Source organism: Xenopus tropicalis, chromosome 10 (genome assembly GCF_000004195.4).
Source record: "Xenopus tropicalis strain Nigerian chromosome 10, UCB_Xtro_10.0, whole genome shotgun sequence".
NCBI lineage: Eukaryota > Metazoa > Chordata > Amphibia > Anura > Pipidae > Xenopus > Xenopus tropicalis.
In genome coordinates this window covers 25,031,640-25,051,340 of record NC_030686.2, presented here as the reverse complement: position 1 = coordinate 25,051,340, position 19,701 = coordinate 25,031,640, and the positions used below count along the sequence as shown (strand labels likewise).

Here is a 19,701-nt window from a genome sequence, read left to right as displayed (position 1 = left end):
TATCTTTTAATTATGTAAATATCTTGTTTTTTTTTAGTAGTTTGCATTATCAGGCCCCATTCTATTTAGTTGCCGGGGCCCCCACCCTGAGGGAGCCTGGGCTCTTAGCTTTCTGCCCAACATAGTAACATAGTAACATAGTAAGTTGGGTTGAAAAAAGACATATGTCCATCAAGTTCAACCATAATGCCTATATATAACCTGCCTAACTACTAGTTGATCCAGAGGAAGGCAAAAAAACCCCATCTGAAGCCTCTCTAATTTGCCGCAGAGGGGAAAAAATTCCTTCCTGACTCCAAGATGGCAATCGGACCAGTCCCTGGATCAACTAGTACTAAGAGCTATCTCCCATAACCCTGTATTCCCTCACTTGTACTGAGAGCTATCTCCCCTACCCCTGTATTCCCTCACTTGCTAAGAATCCATCCAGCCCCTTCTTAAAGTTATATAATGTATCAGCCAGCACGACTGATTCGGGGAGGGAATTCCAGAACTTCACAGCTCTCACAGTAAAAAATCCTTTCCGAATATTTAAATGGAACCTCCCTTCTTCTAAACGAAGTGGGTGCCCTCGTGTCCGTTGGAAGGACCTACTGGTAAATAAAACATTAGAGAGGTTATTATATGATCCCTTTATATATTTATACATAGTTATCATGTCACCTCTTAAGCGTCTCTTCTCCAGTGTAAACAGACCCAACTTGGCCAGTCTTTCTTCATAACTGAGACTTTCCATACCCTTTACCAGCTTAGTTGCCCTTCTCTGGACCCTCTCTAACTCAATAATGTCCCGTTTGAGCACTGGAGACCAAAACTGAACAGCATATTCTAGATGGGGCCTTACCAGCGCTCTGTAAAGGGGAAGAATAACCCCCTCCTCCCGTGAATCTATACCCCTTTTAATACAGCTCAAAACCTTGTTTGCCCTTGCAGCTGCTGCCTGGCATTGCTTGCTACAGCCAAGTTTATTATCTACAAGGACTCCAAGGTCCTTCTCCATTATGGATTTGCCTAGTGCAGTCCCATTAAGGTTATACGGGGCTTGCATATTTTTACATCCCAGGTGCATGACCTTACATTTATCCACATTAAATCTCATCTGCCACTTAGCTGCCCAGATTGCCAGTTGGTCAAGATCCTGCTGCAGGGATGTCACATCCTGGATAGAATTGACTGGTCTGCAGAGTTTTGTGTCATCTGCAAACACTGATACATTACTCATAATACCCTCCCCTAAGTCATTTATGAACAAATTAAACAAAAGTGGACCCAGTACAGAACCCTGAGGGACCCCACTGAGGACCTTATTCCAAGTAGAGAATGTACCATTAACAACCACCCTCTGTACCCGATCCTGTAGCCAGTTTTCTATCCATGTGCAAACGGCTTCACTAAGACCAATAGACCTTAGCTTAGAAAGCAGTCGTTTGTGGGGAACGGTATCAAATGCTTTGGCAAAATCCAAATAGATTATATCTACTGCATCCCCACTGTCCAGCTTCTTACTTACCTCATCATAAAAAGCAATTAAATTGGTCTGACATGACCTGTCCTTCATAAAGCCATGCTGATTACTGCTCATAATGGCATTCTCCACTACATAATTTTGAATGTGATCCCTTAACAAGCCTTCAAATAACTTGCCCACCACGGATGTCAAACTTACAGGCCTATAATTGCCAGGCTGAGATCTTACTCCCTTTTTAAATATGGGAATGACATTCACCTTCTTCCAATCCCTAGGTACCATACCTGATGAAAGAGAGTCTGAGAATATCAGAAACAAGGGCCACTGCAATTCTGCCCCTAGCTCTCTGAGTACCCGAGGGTGTATTCCATCTGGCCCAGGTGCCTTGTTTACATTTATCGTGTGTAACCCTTTAAGCACCATATCCTGTGCCAGCCACTGTGTAGTTGGAGCTGAGGCAACAGTGAAGCTATTGGGTGGGACTTGGCCCACTGGCTCCTCTACTGTATACACAGAAGAAAAGAACTGGTTAAGCACATCTGCCTTTTCTGTATCCGCTGTAACCATATTGTTATTATAACTCAATGGGGCCACACCCTCAACCTGCATCTTTTTACTATTAATATACTTAAAAAACTTTTTGGGGTTAGTCTTGGCCTCGGCCGCGATGCGCTCCTCATTTTCTATCTTTGCCTTCCAGATTGCTGTTTTACAACACTTGTTATAGTGTTTATAATCATTAAACGCAGCTACTGTCCCCTCTGACTTATATTTCTTAAAAGCTTTCCTTTTTTTCCCTATTAACTTCTTTACCTCAGAGTTAATCCACATAGGGTGATTCTTAACACTTCTACTTTTTCTTATTAATGGAATGAATTGAGAACAGTAATGATTTAATATCATTTTAAATGACAACCATTTCTGCTCTGTGTTTTTATCAGAAAACATAATGCCCCAATCTATGCCCTGAAGCGCTGCCCTTAAGGAGCTAAAATTTGCCTTCCTAAAATTCAGTGTCTTTGTTGCCCCCATGTAAATTTGTTTCCTGCACCAAACATGATTATGGTCACTATTACCCAGGGGTTCAACCACTTGCACATTTGCTATACGTTCTGGGTCATTAGAGAACACTAGATCTAGTATAGCATGGTTCCTGGTTGGCTCCTCAACAACCTGTGACATAAAGTTGTCAACTAGGCCACTTCAGTAGTGGGCCCTGCCAATTAAGTTGAATGGGTACCTGTATCTAAAAAGGGGCCTTCTCCAGTTCGGCCAGACACATGCCCGTTAGTGATGTGAGGATTGACAAAAGGTTAACCCCCACCCGGCCCTCACCCACCCACTTTTAAAAAGTACTTGGTCCATATTGACAAGTGCCAAGATTTCTGCTAGTGGTAAATGGCAAATTTGAATGTCCAGTCAGGTTTTAGTGTATGTGCCGTAGGGCTGCAACTAACAGCATTTCCCTGTATTAATGTGGTGGGTAAGGGGAGGGAATGAAATTTAAACCACAGCAATGTGCAAAGCTGATGTTACATGTCCTTAAAGAGACCTTAGTGCTGTTTACCTAATGCTGACAAGCAGAGCCCAATAGCTGTGCCCGTTTCCTAGAACTCATTGCACATAGAACTACAAGTTGGCTATTTTATCAGTGGTGGGATGGGAAGAGCCGGGTTTTATTTGAACTATAAAATATATAACCCTTTTATAACCCAGTGGACTATGACTAAGAGATATTATCAGAAATAACAGATTCAGCTTCTGCTTTCTAGCAGGTGTATTGTTATGACTCATAGGGGGAGATTTACCAAGACCCGAACGCTCGGAGTGTTTATGCGACTTTTTCGCGCGGGCGCGCAATTTTTTTCGAGCGCCCGTGCAAAAAAATCGGAAAGGCTCTGCCACTGTTTACAATGGTTCGGTATGAAAATTCCGCAACTTTCAGATCGCCAATACGATATTATCGTGACTAATGCGATTTTTTCGTAAAGCATTTTCGTGATATTTGCGATCTTCAGAAATTTTCGTTTCCAATCCGAATTTTTCCCATTCGGGACATAGCTGTGGAGAAATCCCAGCACCCTGACCACTCCACCTGAGAGCTGGCAGGGGTGTGGGGCGATTAGGGGTTGCAGAACATTCCAGGCACCTCCAAAGTTTTCTTTTGCAGAGGGCCTGGCGCGGTGTATGTACTCCACTGCTTTGTATATAAGGATATGTGCTGGCTTTGATATGACTTGGCAAAGTGCGTGCATTCCATAAATACATAGTTTTATGGGGTCAATGTACTGCTACGCCACAAAATACAGACAGTGTGCTGGTTTTGATGTCTACATACTTTGGGAATCCTAGGCATATCTGCTTCATAGTGTCCTGAAGACCCTGGAATTAATATTTATTGTGTTTTCTCTTGTTACCTAATGACGTGGAAGATTCTATGCTATAAATATGTATTTACAAAAGTTTTACTTAGATACATAAGGGTTCATGCAGTAAAGTGCAAGATCTAAGATGATAAAAATTGATACATAAAGCAAGACTTTGCAGTTAACAGTTTTGAGTAGAAAAATATATTTAACCAGTTTGGATTCTGCAAATTGTGTTCTTTCCCAAAATGCATATTTTTCTGGGGTTAACTTACATTTTTAAGTATTTACTACATACACACAATACATACAAACGATGGTGTGGTTGTTTTTGCAGTAGCTGAAAAGAATTCATATATACTACAGCCTGTCCATTTATTTTACATTGCATCATTTTAAGTTTTGCTGTATTTGACACCATTTTATTTGTGGTCTCATCAATGTGTTTCCCTGATTTTGTACCATCATATTTCTGCTAATTTTAGTAGAGCTTTTACCCATTCTAAATTTGTCAGAATGTTTACTTTCATAAAATATATTGTTTTCTTGGTGTAAAGCTACTAGTTAGTGCCATTTCAGCTGGCATTACGAAAGCAGCTCATCACTTGCTTGATACAATTTTTAGGTTCTAATAAAGGTTGTGGTTGTGCAAGTTGAATCCAAAGTCTGACTCATAAAGCAAAATGCTTCCCAAATGCAATGTAAACCCTAGCAGGGGAATGAGTGTCATCATTACATCCAGGGTTTAAAGGAATACAGTCATCTAAGTAGCTTTTATCTATGCATGGAAGCAATGTGTGGTATTCAGTAATTAGTGTTACTGTACACTAATGGCATAGTAGTGTTGCCATAATATTATTAGAATGAATGATCCTTTGTGCTTTTTGCTGGGTTATTAACCATAGTTATTGAGCATATAAAAAGATTAAAGAAAATGTGTCTTCAGCTCTGTAGCCTGACAGTAATGGTACAACTATTTCTTTCTCTGTCTTTTCGACTTAGTGTTATATAGCCCCTCTGCTGCCTCTTGTAAGTTTTTGTAAGGGTGATAGCAAATGCTTTTGTCATGCGTGCTTAATTTCCTTCAGTGTAGGCGACAAAACATGCAACATTTCTGGTGGTAAAGCATTTGAATCAAGTAAATGCCTTACCATGACTTTTACAGTTCTAAATTTCACATAGAAGTCAACAGCAAGGTGTGGGGAATAACCTGCTCCAATACAAACACTTTTGAATATCGGCAAAGCAAATAGATGTATGATATGGAGAGGGTGTATGAATCTTAACTTGGCACTGGTGCTACATTCTTTAGACAAATGCATGGAGAAAATAGCCAAAAATGCCATGTGGCTGTAGTAAGTGCTGTACTAACGACAAGGTTGTGTTATCCCCTTTCTTTCTACTAGTTCCTCATTGTCCCTTCTATTGTGGGGAGTGCCCTGCTACACCGCCTGTCAGATGATCGATGGGAAAAGATAACGGCTTGGATTTATGGAATGGGCCTCTGTGCCCTTTTTATAGTGTCCACAGTGTTCCATATAGTCACCTGGAAAAAGAGTCACCTAAGGTATGAATGACTAACTGCAAGACCTTTAAGTTAATGGGGCCCATACACAAGCTGCTGACTTGGCACCTCCCGATGGACTCACGATTTTAGCCAGATATTTACCTTCCCTGTATATGTTATGTATAGATATGAATGCAATGTTGCCTACACACATGAGGTATTCTCCAGACCTCGGGAGGGCAGCAATACAGATGCCTGACACTAGCTGGTCCTTACTCCAGAGTAACTAGAAGAAAACTCTATGGCAGTGGCTGCTGTTGTATGTTTAAATGAAGATAGATACACAGATGATGTTTTCTGTGTACACATAGACAATGCCTTGAATATTGGAATATTGGCATTTCCCCTGGATTTTAGTAACAGCTATTTAGTGATTTTCTTATGCCTTAAATTCTCCTTTCTGATGAATAATCTAGTGAGTCTCTGGTGCTTGTGACTTAATGGTCTTTAAATTACAATGAAGGGAAGTAAGCCTTTTTTCCCTTCTAGGCATTTAAAGTAATCAGTCCTTTTATATGTGTGTAATGTAGTGCTAAGCCAATCGTTTAATATACTGTAACATTTCTAACATCTTACAGGAACTTACAGATATTCCCTCTGTTAATTTTACAGGTCAGTTGAACACTGCTTCCACATGTGTGATAGGATGGTCATCTACTTTTTCATTGCAGCTTCTTATGCACCATGGTAGGTTTTATTCTCTGTATTAAAAAGAAAAACCTTGCCTAACTGTGGGTCCTGCCATCAAAAAAGACACAGGCTAGCAGGAGGAGGTGTTGCTTTCTAATGAATAACAAATACATGTAAGGTAGCTTTAATTACAGTGTGCTGGGAAATGATCTCATAAAGGAGAATGCACCCAGTTTACATACTTGATACATACATACCAGCATTTTTATTCTAATGAGATTCTTTCTAGTTGAACAAATATTTTAAAGATGTATATTTGGAATATGCATCAAGCCAAGTGTAATGCAACTGTTCTCAAACCTTAAAAAAACCAACAAACAGCCCTAAAGCCAATTCAGTAACACGGCACCTTTTTGATAAGCCCCACCCCTTTTATGACCTGAATTTTTCTCAGATGCTCACACACAGGATTATGATATTAACCTAAAATATGTCTGCTCCTTTGTATTCTTCCTCAGTGCTCCCAGCTCTTTACTTGTTGTTAGGTAAAGAGCTCGTATACCACAGTTTGGAAGCCTAGATTGTATTTGAATAATTATGTCATACCCTGGCCAAATTAATGGCCATAAAATCCCTTGGAAGGCCTTAGTTAGGCAGTGCTTCACCTAAAGTGTTCACATTAATACTTGGTTGCTGGAGTAATATTTCTCTTTGTATCACGAGTCCCCTGGCATCCCTCCCAAGCTTCCACTGACTGCTTTCAAAAGCCTGTTAAGTCAAGAATGTCTGGAGTAAGGCAAGTTATGTAATCGGCAAATTTGTCTTTTGTTTATTTTAGTTATTTATGAGTGGCAAAGGTGGCAATATATATGGCCATGACCGTATTGTACTTTTTGGTGAATGATCCTCTTGAATTTTCTCTCTCATTCTCTCCTAATTTTTTCTAGGTTGAACCTACGTGAGCTTGGTCCTATGGCTTCGCACATGAGGTGGTTTATATGGTTAATGGCCGTAGGAGGAACTGTTTATGTATTTTTATACCATGAAAAGTAAGATATTTTTATATATATATGTAAGCACCTTCTTAAACAGTCACCGTTGTATCATGGCCAAGTTATGAGTTCAATTACTTCTATCAACATTTTTTGAGAATGAAACAGATCTTTAACCAGATATATTGAGAAATATATTTGAATTAGTAGCACACCAGCACTTTTAACGGTCATCAATTGACTGGCTGCTCTTTCTGACTATTTTAGCCAAATATGATGATAAAATGGGCAGTGATCTTTTACGTGTTCAACTGGTGGATCTGCCATTTTAGATATGGCCAATATTATGCCTTGGTGGCAGCTTCTTGACCCTAGATTTTGTTCAGAAATTATGTATTAATTATGTTGTTTAACTATTTATTATTGCATTGAAACTTTTAATTGTGTTCCAAAGGGGGACTCCCTGCTTTAAGGGAGTGACCCATATGTACTGCTTTGATTGACAGGATCTTCCAAGCAAAATTCCTACAGGGATGGTGTACAATTAAATCAGCTGCTCATGTATGCCTGTAAAGCTGGCCATACACGCCCCACTTTTCATACCATGCTGATCAGTTGGTTTGTCATAAGACAACTAAAATCTAAACGTGTATGGCCAGCTTATGTGCTTTACCTCCACCTCAATTTCTGCATTGAAATCTCTGTTGTAAATCCTGTAGAAGTAATCCAAATTTCTGTTCTAAATTTAATGTTCAGAGGGTTCTGATAGGCTTGAGCTGGGCACATAAGAGCTGTTATGGCTCATTTTCCCTTATGTGATCAAAACACCTTGAGTGATTGGAATTATTATCCCTTTTTCCCCCTATATGGAGAATATCAGTGGCTCAACATTTGTTTAGGGCAACTAGGTGCTGCTATATTAAACTTACTAATTCAAATATACTGTACATCACTATCTCCTTACAGTCAGCTGCATCATAATGTTTTACTTTCAAGATTGCTTGGGCAGTCAAAGCAGATACACTTTTTCTAACTTAGCAGGACAATATGGTAATGGCACTGTGAGGCCACATTTCCTTTGTGCTTCTTTGGTTATATTTAGTTTAACATTCCTCTGCATGAATACTCAAGTTTTAGTGACCCAGCTGTTTGAGGTTCATCTCCTGGCGCTTCACCTTACTGCTAAGCTATTGGAGTATGAAAATTTACCCCTGCTGGCCGAGCTACTAGATTGTGAGAATTTGCCCCTGCCAGCTGAGATATTGATAGTTAGAATTTACCCCTGCCAGCTGAGCTATTGGATGGTTAGAATTTAACCTATAGGAAAAAATATTTACACCAGCACACCCTTACCTCCTCCAGAGAATTATTACTTGGTGCACAGCCTAGAGAGTCGGCACTCTCCACACAGTCCGGTCAAAATATTTCAGCCAGCACAACAAGTAAAGTGCAAGCAGGGCTTAGCCCTTGCGTGTTTATTCAAAATGCAACGTTTCGGGGGCATACCCCTTCGTCAGGCATACAGACACACAGCGGTGCACATGATTAAATAGTCACAACATTAACATATGTGATTGTTTGGTTGATATATTAACCTTTAAAACACTCTAAAAAACTTTATCAGAATTGTGCAATACATGATTCACAAAAACTTTGATGAATTATATTAAACAGAATTAACCATCCTTCCCAGTATTCAGTGTCCATAAGTGAAACCTGCCAGCTGAGCTGTTGGATGGTTAGAATTTACCCCTGCCAGCTGAGCTATTGGATGGTTAGAATTTACCCCTGCCAGCTGAGCTGTTGGATGGTTAGAATTTACCCCTGCTAGCTGAGCTATTGGATGGTAAGAATTTGCCGCTGCCAGCTGAGCTATTGGATGGTTAGAATTTAAACTGCCAGCTGAGCTATTGGATGGTTAGAATTTACCCCTGCCAGCTGAGCTATTACATGGTTAGAATTTACCCCTGCCAGCTGAGTTATTACATGGTTAGAATTTACCCCTGCCAGCTGAGCTATTGGATGGTTAGAATTTAAACTGCCAGCTGAGCTATTGGATGGTAAGAATTTGCTGCTGCCAGCTGAACTGGCAGTTGTGAGAGTTCCTCAAAAAGCTGGAGCACTGAACTTTGTATTTTTCTCTTCCACCATATTTTTTGCATGTCATGTATATGTACATTTAGCTAAATTCCTGCCATTTTATTGTAAGGCACTGTTACATTTACACTATGATCTATATTATATATGGAAAGCACAGATGTGCACAACTACTCATTGGCCATCTGTCCGGGTGCTATATGTCTGCACAAGATGTGTTTAAATTACTGAGCCAATGACAGAATGGCACAAGGACTGGGGGTGTGAGATGATCCTGTGGTTATTTACACTGAGCCATAAAGAATATATTTTATTCTTTTAGGTATAAGATTGTTGAACTGCTCTTCTATTTAGCAATGGGATTTTCTCCTGCTTTAGTAGTGACGTCAATGGTAAGAAATGACACGTTTGTGTACAGTTACGTTCATTATGCCTTTGTTAGTTCAAGCAATAACATGTAAATCAATAAAATAGAGAATGACAATGTATCTGTGGGTCTCAAAAACAGTTTCCCCTTCCCCCCATCCTTCCCGCAGTGAGTACAAGTGCCTGCCAGTTGGCTGCCCAAATGCCAGCTGTGTAAACTGAGATCACTAGCCCTGTCAGGCTATCCAGCCCAAAATCAGTAGCTCTTTATAGGATCAGGATATCCAAATAGTGATCAGTAGCTCTCTGATAGGTCTGTAGCCTTCACGTGGGAATAAAGCTGCCACCATTTACCATTATAATTTAACCTTATACATTAAATCATCATTCTGCATAAATACATTGATGCATACAGTGCATACATTTTATACATTTTTACTGAGAATTAGCAAGAATTCGGAATGTTGCATTTACTCATCTTTTTCCTGTTGATTAATCACAGCTGGGCTAATATTACTAGATTTCATTCCACCTCAAGGGCTAAAGCCCACATTTGAATTTGATTTATATGGAACTAAGCAGACTGGAGGCTGTAATATATATTTGACCCATAGGAATAATGAAACCAGTTGGATTGTTTTGAGTAAACAGGTTGCTTGTGGTGTTTTACAATACTACCATTTATTTTAGGATAACCGCCCCAAGCGATTAAAAAATACCTCCAAAAACCACATAGGATTACATTCATATAATCATTTTGGTCTCCAGCTGCTTGCTATTCATTCCTGTATCACATGAGTCCCGCATCGGGTTGGTAACTTTTTTCTGCCCCTGCTCACTTCTGATTATATCACTTCCGGTTTACAGCAAGAGCACGAGTCAGGTCAGATAGTGGGTCTCAGCTGGTAAAATGCAGGTTGCAGGTCATGGATCCAGGTTTCAAAAATTGGACCCATGCAGGACTCTAACACATTTTAAGGGGAATCCTAGCTTGCTGATACATAGAACTTTTTTTTTATTTTGCTTAACTAGACAGTATTAGAACAGAGCTTATTGTGTGGTCAGAACTTTAATTTTCTGCTTATATGCAGTTATACCTTTGGCTCATCCTATGGCTGGGCCGCAGGGTACTTGAAAAGCCAGGGCCTCTTTTGAATCTCAGTCTTGACAATGATGAGAACTATAGGTATAGCTCTACCTATAGTTCTCATCATTGTCAGGACTGAGATTCAAAAGAGGCCCTGGCTTTTCAAGTACCCTGCGGCCCAGCCAGCCCTAAATTATTAATGGCACCTAACAGTAACCCCTCTGGCATTTGCCACAAGATATAGTCAAGGCCTGGGGCTTATAAAGGTTTGCTGTTGGTTTCTATCAGGAACAGGAATGAATGAGCCAAAGCAATGGCGGTCCCAGTGTTTATATACAGAGCATACCTTTCCTTAGCATAGAGCAAGCTTTTACACATTAGTTAGTTTCCCTGTTTTCTAAAGGTGGCAATATATGGTCATTCCAGACATAGTAAGCAGCTTATTGGCCCGGGCATGGGGGCTCACTGGCAGGCCTGCACCACTGACATCTGGGCAAACATTGGCCGGGTGTCCCCTCTGATGAGGACCACTTTGGCATGTAGATGCAGTCCATATCTGACGGGACTGTATGATCCGATCATTGGCTCTCGGGCCGACATTCAGATCAGCCTGGTTTTTACCCAGTGTGTGGGTGGCAAAGTTGGGCCCAGATCTTCTTGTTTGTCGACCACATTAGACAAGCAGGTCTGGCAATGTATGGCCATCTATAGAATTAATCTGTTGCTTATTTCTTTGAGCAAATATACTCACTGTTTTCTTAAAGGGGTAGTTTAACTTTAAATTAACTTTAAAATATGAATTTGCAATTGGTCTTCATTTTTTATGTTTTTTCAGTTATTTAGCTTTTTGTCCAGCAGCTCTCCATTTGGTATTTTAGTAGCTATCTGGTTGCTAGGGTCATACTTACCCTAGCAACCAGGCAGTGGTTTAAACGAGAGATGGGAATATTAATAGTAGAGGGCTTGCATAGAAAGATAAATATTATTTGCTATGAATTCTATAACATACTAAAAGTTAACTTAAAAGTGAACTACCTCTTTATAGGAAAAGTAACACTAAAAATTTTTAAGTAAAAAATCTATTCTACCCTGCCCCAATAATTGCCCTATCCTGCAAACCATTTATTATTTTGAATGCTTTATTAGAAAATACCTGTTAAAACTTGGCTTCCGTTTATTTGAAAAAAGGCGATACGGCGATGCAGGGGAAGTATCCACTATGCGGCGACCCATTGAATCCTTCCTATACAGAAGGAAGGCTAGGGTCGATCAATTGATCTCCGCATAGTGGATGCTTCTCCTGATACTTCCCCTGCATCGCCGTATCGCCTGCTAATAAAGCATTCAATAATAAATGGTTTGCAGGATAGGGCAATTATTGGGGCAGGGTAGAATAGATTTTTTTTACTTAAAAATTTTTAGTGTTACTTTTCCTTTAAGACGGAAAGGATGAGGGCAGAGTTTATGTTTGCACAGAACATTTATCTTGTATATATTTAGGCAAAAGATGCCAAATTGCTTGTAATTGTTGAGATATTCATCATAAAATTCTATTTACACATTGTTATTGCTACTAGGGATCCTGCTTTATTGAAGTCTGTGGAAAATGCCTTTGCTAAGAAAAGCAGCATGTTAGGGGTGCACAAGCCCAGGTCTCATCGGCTATAACAATAAGTGGAGTTTCCAGCATTGGTGCCGCTAGTGATATTCTCATGCTGCTCACACTTCCTACACTGTCCAGAAAGGCACGATGTTTCACATTCTAAAAACACTTGGATCCTTTATATTAATGACTGCTACTAAAGCTTTACATTTACCCTTGAGGACACCAGTTGTGCACCCCTGCAAACATATTTATTCCTCAGTGTTCTTAGAATTTAAATACGTCTTTACACTCACAGTTTTCATTTAAGATAAGTTCTTAGTTTGATATTAAAATTTGACCTGCACACAAGCTCCTTTAATAAGCCTGACCCCCACTGTGCCGATAGGCGCTCTGTGCTTAAAGGTCTAGAGGCCATTTACTGAATGCCAACCCACTGTTAGTACTCAGTAACAATATAGTATAATGCAGTGGAGGTTCCATGAAGTGCTCATCTATTACTATTATCCATAGTTTATATAGTGCTAGTGTATTCCGCAGTGCTTTTCTCACATTACACATCATTCACATCATATTATCATCTCACATTATATGTCTGTATCACAATCACACACACTATAGTGATTTTATAATGTTTATCAGCCTAAGTGATTGTTGTGCTTTTTGCCCGCAGAACAACACAGAAGGCTTACATGAACTTGCGTGGGGAGGGCTGATCTACTGTCTAGGAGTGATATTCTTCAAGAGCGATGGAATCATCCCGTTCGCTCACGCAATCTGGCACCTCTTCGTGGCCCTGGCAGCTGCAGTCCATTACTATGCCATCTGGAAATACCTTTATAAGAGCCCATCTGCAGACCTAATCCGGCACTTATGACCGAACCTCTAACACTAATCAGTATTACTTGACTCGGAAGGAATGTACGGTCAGGCAAGGGAGGCGCTGAACGGTATATATAAAAACAAAATGCACTGACCCAGTTCTATACAAACAACTACTGTGAACTGTGTGTATCCAGGTATTATTTTTTGTATAGCAAGGTTTATTAAAAAAAAAAAAGCCCATTCCATGGCCAATGTTGCTACTGGCCAGTCCGTTCTAAGGCTTGTCGCTGTGCCGAGAATCAGTCAGCAGCTGTGAAAGTGAAATTCCTGGCAGCCACCTTATGGAGGAGACTGGGAGTATTTGCAATTGGCTTATCTAATGTTTACAATAGAGATTCTTTTGTACTTGTAGTTTGACTGTATACTTTATAAAACAAGGCAAACGTATTTCTTAATGAAAAACAAGGAACCAGTGTAATTCAGATATAATATGCCAATTCTAAGAGGGTATTTTCTTTGTTTCTATAGGCACTTAAAGTACATGTATACATTCCAAAACTACACCTGTTGGTAAGAGTGTGACAATGGCCACTTATCAGTGAGGCTTCCCTGGTCCCAGATACTGGCGTTGCTTAGAGAGAACACATTTCTAATAGGCTGCTTCATCTTTGTCTTGCCGTGCGTGATTTAAGTCACTTGGCACGGGCCATTTATAGATAGATATGGTTTGAGAAGTGGATCTTTTACAGCTCATTCTTGTATGTAAATCAGGCCTCTGTCCGTAAAAACCAAATTGAGGTTTCAAATTTTAGGGCAATGAAAGAAATGGTTGTATTTGAGCATTTCAAGCATCTGCTAGGAGGCATGGATACTGGAAGAGCACCTTTTCCTGGAATTATAAATATTATTATTCCCTGCACCATAGATTGATATTATACAGATTTGTTGTGCTGTTTCCAACTGCCTATGAACTGAATAGCCATTGGGACCAAGAGGTCTAGTGCAGGCTGTGAATGGCTGCAAATACACCAGTACAATTCAGCAGCTGACCTTGCTGCATTGTGGATTTAAACCAATTACCTGCTTTATCACCAGGGCATTAAAGAAGAACTAAACCCTAGAATACCATATTTCATCATATTTTTATCATATTTCGTCAATTATAGCTCTTATTTGCACCTCCAGGAACATTTCCATGCTTGTGTTGCTCCCCAACACTTTTTCCATTTGAATGTGGCTCACAGGTATAAAAAGTTTGGGATCCCTGATATAGATTTATAACCAGGATCTGACCCCTTTCTAGGTGCTATATCTGTCTCTCTTTAGGGTAGAGCAAGGCTGAGAGCCTACACTGATACCAGTGGCTTTGCTGGGATATTAAGGGGCAGTTAGAACTTATGGACTGGACTCCTCTGACTCCAAACCGTATGAAATAAAGACTAGAACATTTGATATAAATGGATTATTTCAGCAAGAAATGAGTGTTTTTGTTACCACTGACCAACAGGAAGGCCTTAAGCACAAGCGGTGTTTGTGGAAAATGTATGTAACTTCAACTTGTTAGAGCAGCGTTGTTATTTATTAACGTGTTTATGTGTGGTGCTGGAGTTTGTGTAAAAGTATTTGGTATTTCTGTCTCCAGCCAGCAATTTATCTAAAACAAGAAAAATGGGGAAGGAAACTGAAAATTTGTATTTATGTGGAATTCTGTGTTCATTGTAAACATTTCATGCTTGTCCAGACTTCAGCAACCATTACATTGGCTGGATACTAAACTCCAAGTCTTTGGTCTGCTGCTGTTATAAATATATATTTAACATAAAGATGACCGGTCTGTTATTACCATCGTATAGACTCGCTGTGTGCGGCTAGCAGCAGTCTATACAAATATAGCCGGCTGATGGGATTTGTAGATAAACATCAACAGGAAACAAGTTTTCTATCCCTGCTTTAGTGATCGCTCATCTCTAGCTTTTCTTTTAATAGGCTCGGCATCCTGCTTGTCTGCATTTCTTAGAACCTACAAGGAAAACTATTATAAGAACAACTTGTTTACTTAACTCACAAACTGGCAAGAAAAAGCATATATGATTTTATATTTGTTTACTCAGTACTTGTTCTATTTTACGCCCAAACTGATGTCCTTAATGACATGTCTATTTCAGCTCTAAAACAAGGTGTTGCTTCCCAGAGACTATGGGAGAACCTTCAGTGAAGACTAGGAGAATAGAGATTGTCTACTAAACTGTGTGAATTCCTTTCTTCTGATGTAGAATACAGAACCAAGAGAGCAGTATGTAGTTGCCAGGTACCATATTCCTGTTGTGGCGTGTTGCCCAGATCCATTCTTGTAAGGCTGCTAACACCAGAATGGTGGCTATTTTCAGGCTATTCTCAGGTACAGCTATGGGATCTGTTATCCCAGAAACCCATTATCCAGAGAGTTAAGAATTACGGAAAGGCCATCTCCCATAGGCTCCATTATAAGAAAATAATTCTAATTTTGAAAAATTATTTCCTTTTTCTCTGTAATGATAAAACAATACCTTGTACCTAATCCCAACTGAGATATAAATAATCCTCATTGGAGGCTAAACGGTCCTATTCAGTTTAAGTGATCTTTAAATGATTTTTTAGTAGAGTTACGGTATGGAGATCCGAATTACAGAACAATCCCTTATCCCTGGATCCTGCACATTCTGGATAACAGGTCCCATACATGTACTTAGTATATGTAGCTATAATTGTAAGACATATGCCTGTGCTTTTATAAAGACTACCCTGAAAAGAAGTTAGGGTTATTTTGGAAACATCTTGGGATCATTATTAGCTGTAGTTTTACAGCCTTGACCTAATAGATCAGGTACTAGGTGGAACCTATCTTACTTCTTCAGTGAATGTATGTCCTACGCCAATCCTTGAGTCCTTCAGAATGTAGGCAAGTGGTGGCCTGATTTTTGCTCCAGGATCAAGATGGCATCTCAGAAGAGGACAGAATCAGTGGCCTGATGCGTTTCTCAACAGTTTATTAAAGTATAATATATTGTTCAGGCAAGACATCCATGAGCCAGTAAGCTCATTCTAATGGAAAGCATATTGGTGATAGACAATCCCATCTACTCGTGAATACAGCCAGCTATAAAGTGCTGTAGAAGGTAAAGCCAACCCTGCCTTACAGGTTATAGTCCCACAAAGCAGCTTGGTGGGCTGCAATGCCTAAGTGAGCCAGTCAGTCTATATTAGCATGCTTATTGATAGCATGGACTTATTGAGAATGCCGATGGGCATGCCCTACAGCCATTTAACAAAAGCAGTAGTAGCTTGCAAGGATGTGTGATAACTAGCTTTAAGTCACTTGCTGTCTAACACAAGGATGTTGCCTGTACTGTACGGAAGATTGCTGTTCTAATTGCAGCATTCAGACCAATGACACGTCAACCCAGAGACTGCAGTGTGACTGCCAGCTCAGTATAATAGGCTGCATCATAAGCCATCATGATGCAAGCTAACGAGCACCTAGCATATTTCCACTACTTGTCTGACACCAGCAATGGACATGGGCATCTCGGCACTTTCCCACTGTCGAGCCCTCGCTCATGTAACTGCAGAATGTCTCTGGCTCGGCCTATAGGAAATCCCAATTTTAGAAGTTCAAATCCTTTTCATTAGGGCTAGGAAGTCAAAGAGGAGGTTTCTTAACCTGGAAATATTAATTGGCACATTTCTTTCTCCAGTCATACTGAAATACTTTAACAAGCTTCATGATTTTGGGGTACTTGCAAAAATAATGTATTTAAATTGACTTCAATTATTTTAAGTCTAATAAACTTGGAAACTAGAGTAGTAAGTATCATTGCTTAAGATTATTATGGAAATGCTGTTTGTTCCCATACACTTCAATCCAGTTTGCCGAGTTGAGTACTGATTTTCACCATAACTCCGGTGTACGCAGTTTTTTAAATAAGTGCTCCGTAACTTTTCAATACGGAATTTATTCCAGTTAGAAACAGTGTTCTGTTTAAGCAGCTTTATAAATACCTGCTTATTTTTACAACCAATTTTGCACTTTTTTGGTTCAGTAAAATCAAGAATATGGCGCCAAAAGATGGCAGCACCTTATACTCTTTAGCCGAGATTTAATTGGGGGGGACATTCCTTGATGGTGTTTTCTCTGCGTTCTCTCATAGACTTTTCTCTTTACATTTGTACCCTAATGAAGGTGTTCTGATGCAGCATGAAAGGGTTAAATACTGTGAAATGGTTTACAGATCCAGATTTCAGGTATGATCATGCAGACTGTGATTTATATAGGAATTCCAAATGTACGTTGTGGATTTCATGCTCTGTGACGTTTCTATATAGATCCCAACGTGTTTTCCTTTTTTTGCTACTAAAAATCTTTTCCACTTAATTTGTATGTGCCGTAAGCAACACAAGGCGCTCAGCAAATTTGTATCACATGTTTCAGGGATAAAAAAGGCTTAAAGGCTGATTGTGGCTTTTGGCAGCATCAGTATTTTATAGCCATGTGGTTTATTTATACTTAAGGGTTATATTCATTCTCTACCTCCTCTGAATATATGCATTTATGCTGTGGGAGCAGCCATGTTGCTTGTGTTGGCTGATGCAAATTTTGCACACTGCTGCTGAATAGAACCCATATGCATGGCCAACCATAAGGAAATATCCATGGCTGGAAGGGTGCACCTGCACCCTACCTTAACCTGCCCTCTTCCAACCTGTATCTGCCCCGCCCCCGCTATGACATCACTGAAGTGGGCAGAACAGGTCACGTATATAAACGTTTGGCCTGCAACCTGCAAAATAAAAGTGATTCGCTGGCCCAGCAACTCCCAATAATATGGAGCTTATATACATATCTATTCCTACAGCCAGATGTGTCCTTAATCATTTCCTGTCAATCAAATGGGAACATTAATGTGAGAGAACCCTTACTCAGCATTAGTGTATAGCAATTAAAAAAGAATATCCCCTAAAATACAAGTCTTACTATGTTATTCCCCACAGACAGTGGCAGCAGCCTGGGAGAATGCCCCCTGCCTATATTTTCTACACTTCTTTCAAACTTCATTTCATACAAATTATTGTACTGTGTAACAATATGGTGCAAACCACTAAACATGTGTAGCTGCTCACTGTATTTTGTGATTATCGTAGCATTTGTAGATTGTCCTTTGCCCTCTGAAAGTATTAACTGTAATTGTATATGAATCTTTTGCATTTTTTCTGTATACATTTGTATCTGTCATCCTCATACATTTGAGTGTAAAAATAAAGTTCTTGTTAAAAAGACTGCTTTTTTTTGGTAAACTCGTTTATTAATAGAAATTTGAAATATGAAGAAGTTTTGGTTTGTGTAGAAGAACGCCTTCAACTTCCTTTATTCACATTCAAGCTGTTGTGCCAGCCTATGGGAAGTCTTCCTATACGAGTTTAGTTAAAATAACACTTGAGTTCATATTTGGCTTGTCCAGACCAGCATTTTCTATACCGATCACTGTAGAACCAACTCATTTGATGTTGTTACTTTCATGGGTAAGTATGCACCATTCTGGGGCACTTATTGTAAGTCATTGCCAGTCGGTATCCTCCCATTACTGTAGTGACAGATGGGAAGGAAGGGCTATTCTGCAGGGCACATTAATGCAGGGATCCTCAAACTATTGCCCCCCAAGGTAATTTACCCAGCCCCCGCTGCCTCCTCGCTCCTGGCAATAGGGAGCAGGGAGAGAAAGAACAGAGGTGGGAGCGGGAGGACGCAGCTGGGAGAGAGAGAGGATGGGTAGCGGGTAGCAGCAAGACACAGCGGAGGACATAGCTGGGAGTAGGGAGAGGAAGGTAGCGGGAATGGGCCATAGTTTAACCCCGCAGCAGGGAGCGGGCAGGTGGCAGCGAGAGTGGGCCATAGTTTGATCCCACAGCAGGGAGCGGGCAGGTGGCAGCGAGAGTGGGCCATAGTTTAACCCCGCAGCAGGGAGCGGGCCGGTGGCAGCGAGAGTGGGCCATAGTTTGATCCCACAGCAGGGAGCGGGCAGGTGGCAGCGAGAGTGGGCCATAGTTTGATCCCACAGCAGGGAGCGGGCAGGTGGCAGCGAGAGTGGGCCATAGTTTGATCCCACAGCAGGGAGCGGGCAGGTGGCAGCGAGAGTGGGCCATGGTTTGATCCCACAGCAGGGAGCGGGCAGGTGGCAGCGAGAGTGGGCCATGGTTTGATCCCACAGCAGGGAGCGGGCAGGTGGCAGCGAGAGTGGGCCATAGTTTGATCCCACAGCAGGGAGCGGGCAGGTGGCAGCGAGAGTGGGCCATAGTTTGATCCCACAGCAGGGAGCGGGCAGGTGGCAGCGAGAGTGGGCCATAGTTTGATCCCACAGCAGGGAGCGGGCAGGTGGCAGCGAGAGTGGGCCATAGTTTGATCCCACAGCAGGGAGCGGGCAGGTGGCAGCGAGAGTGGGCCATAGTTTGATCCCACAGCAGGGAGCGGGCAGGTGGCAGCGAGAGTGGGCCATAGTTTGATCCCACAGCAGGGAGCGGGCAGGTGGCAGCGAGAGTGGGCCATAGTTTGATCCCACAGCAGGGAGCGGGCAGGTGGCAGCGAGAGTGGGCCATAGTTTGATCCCACAGCAGGGAGCGGGCAGGTGGCAGCGAGAGTGGGCCATAGTTTGATCCCACAGCAGGGAGC

General features: G+C 41.0%; 1 protein-coding gene across 2 annotated transcripts in view; it reads left to right on the top strand.

The window, feature by feature from the left end:
• The window catches only part of mmd (monocyte to macrophage differentiation-associated), an 84,725-nt gene extending 66,411 nt beyond the window's left edge, over positions 1 to 18,314 (top strand). For both annotated transcript variants that reach the window (XM_002937811.5, XM_004918560.4), the window contains exons 3-7: positions 5,241 to 5,401; positions 6,014 to 6,088; positions 6,979 to 7,080; positions 9,443 to 9,512; positions 12,850 to 18,314. In XM_002937811.5, coding sequence (XP_002937857.1) covers positions 5,241 to 5,401; positions 6,014 to 6,088; positions 6,979 to 7,080; positions 9,443 to 9,512; positions 12,850 to 13,053 — 612 coding nt within the window. In that variant the 3' untranslated portion in view covers positions 13,054 to 18,314. The remainder of the gene's footprint in view (positions 1 to 5,240; positions 5,402 to 6,013; positions 6,089 to 6,978; positions 7,081 to 9,442; positions 9,513 to 12,849) is intronic.
• The last annotated feature ends 1,387 nt before the right edge of the window (positions 18,315 to 19,701 follow it).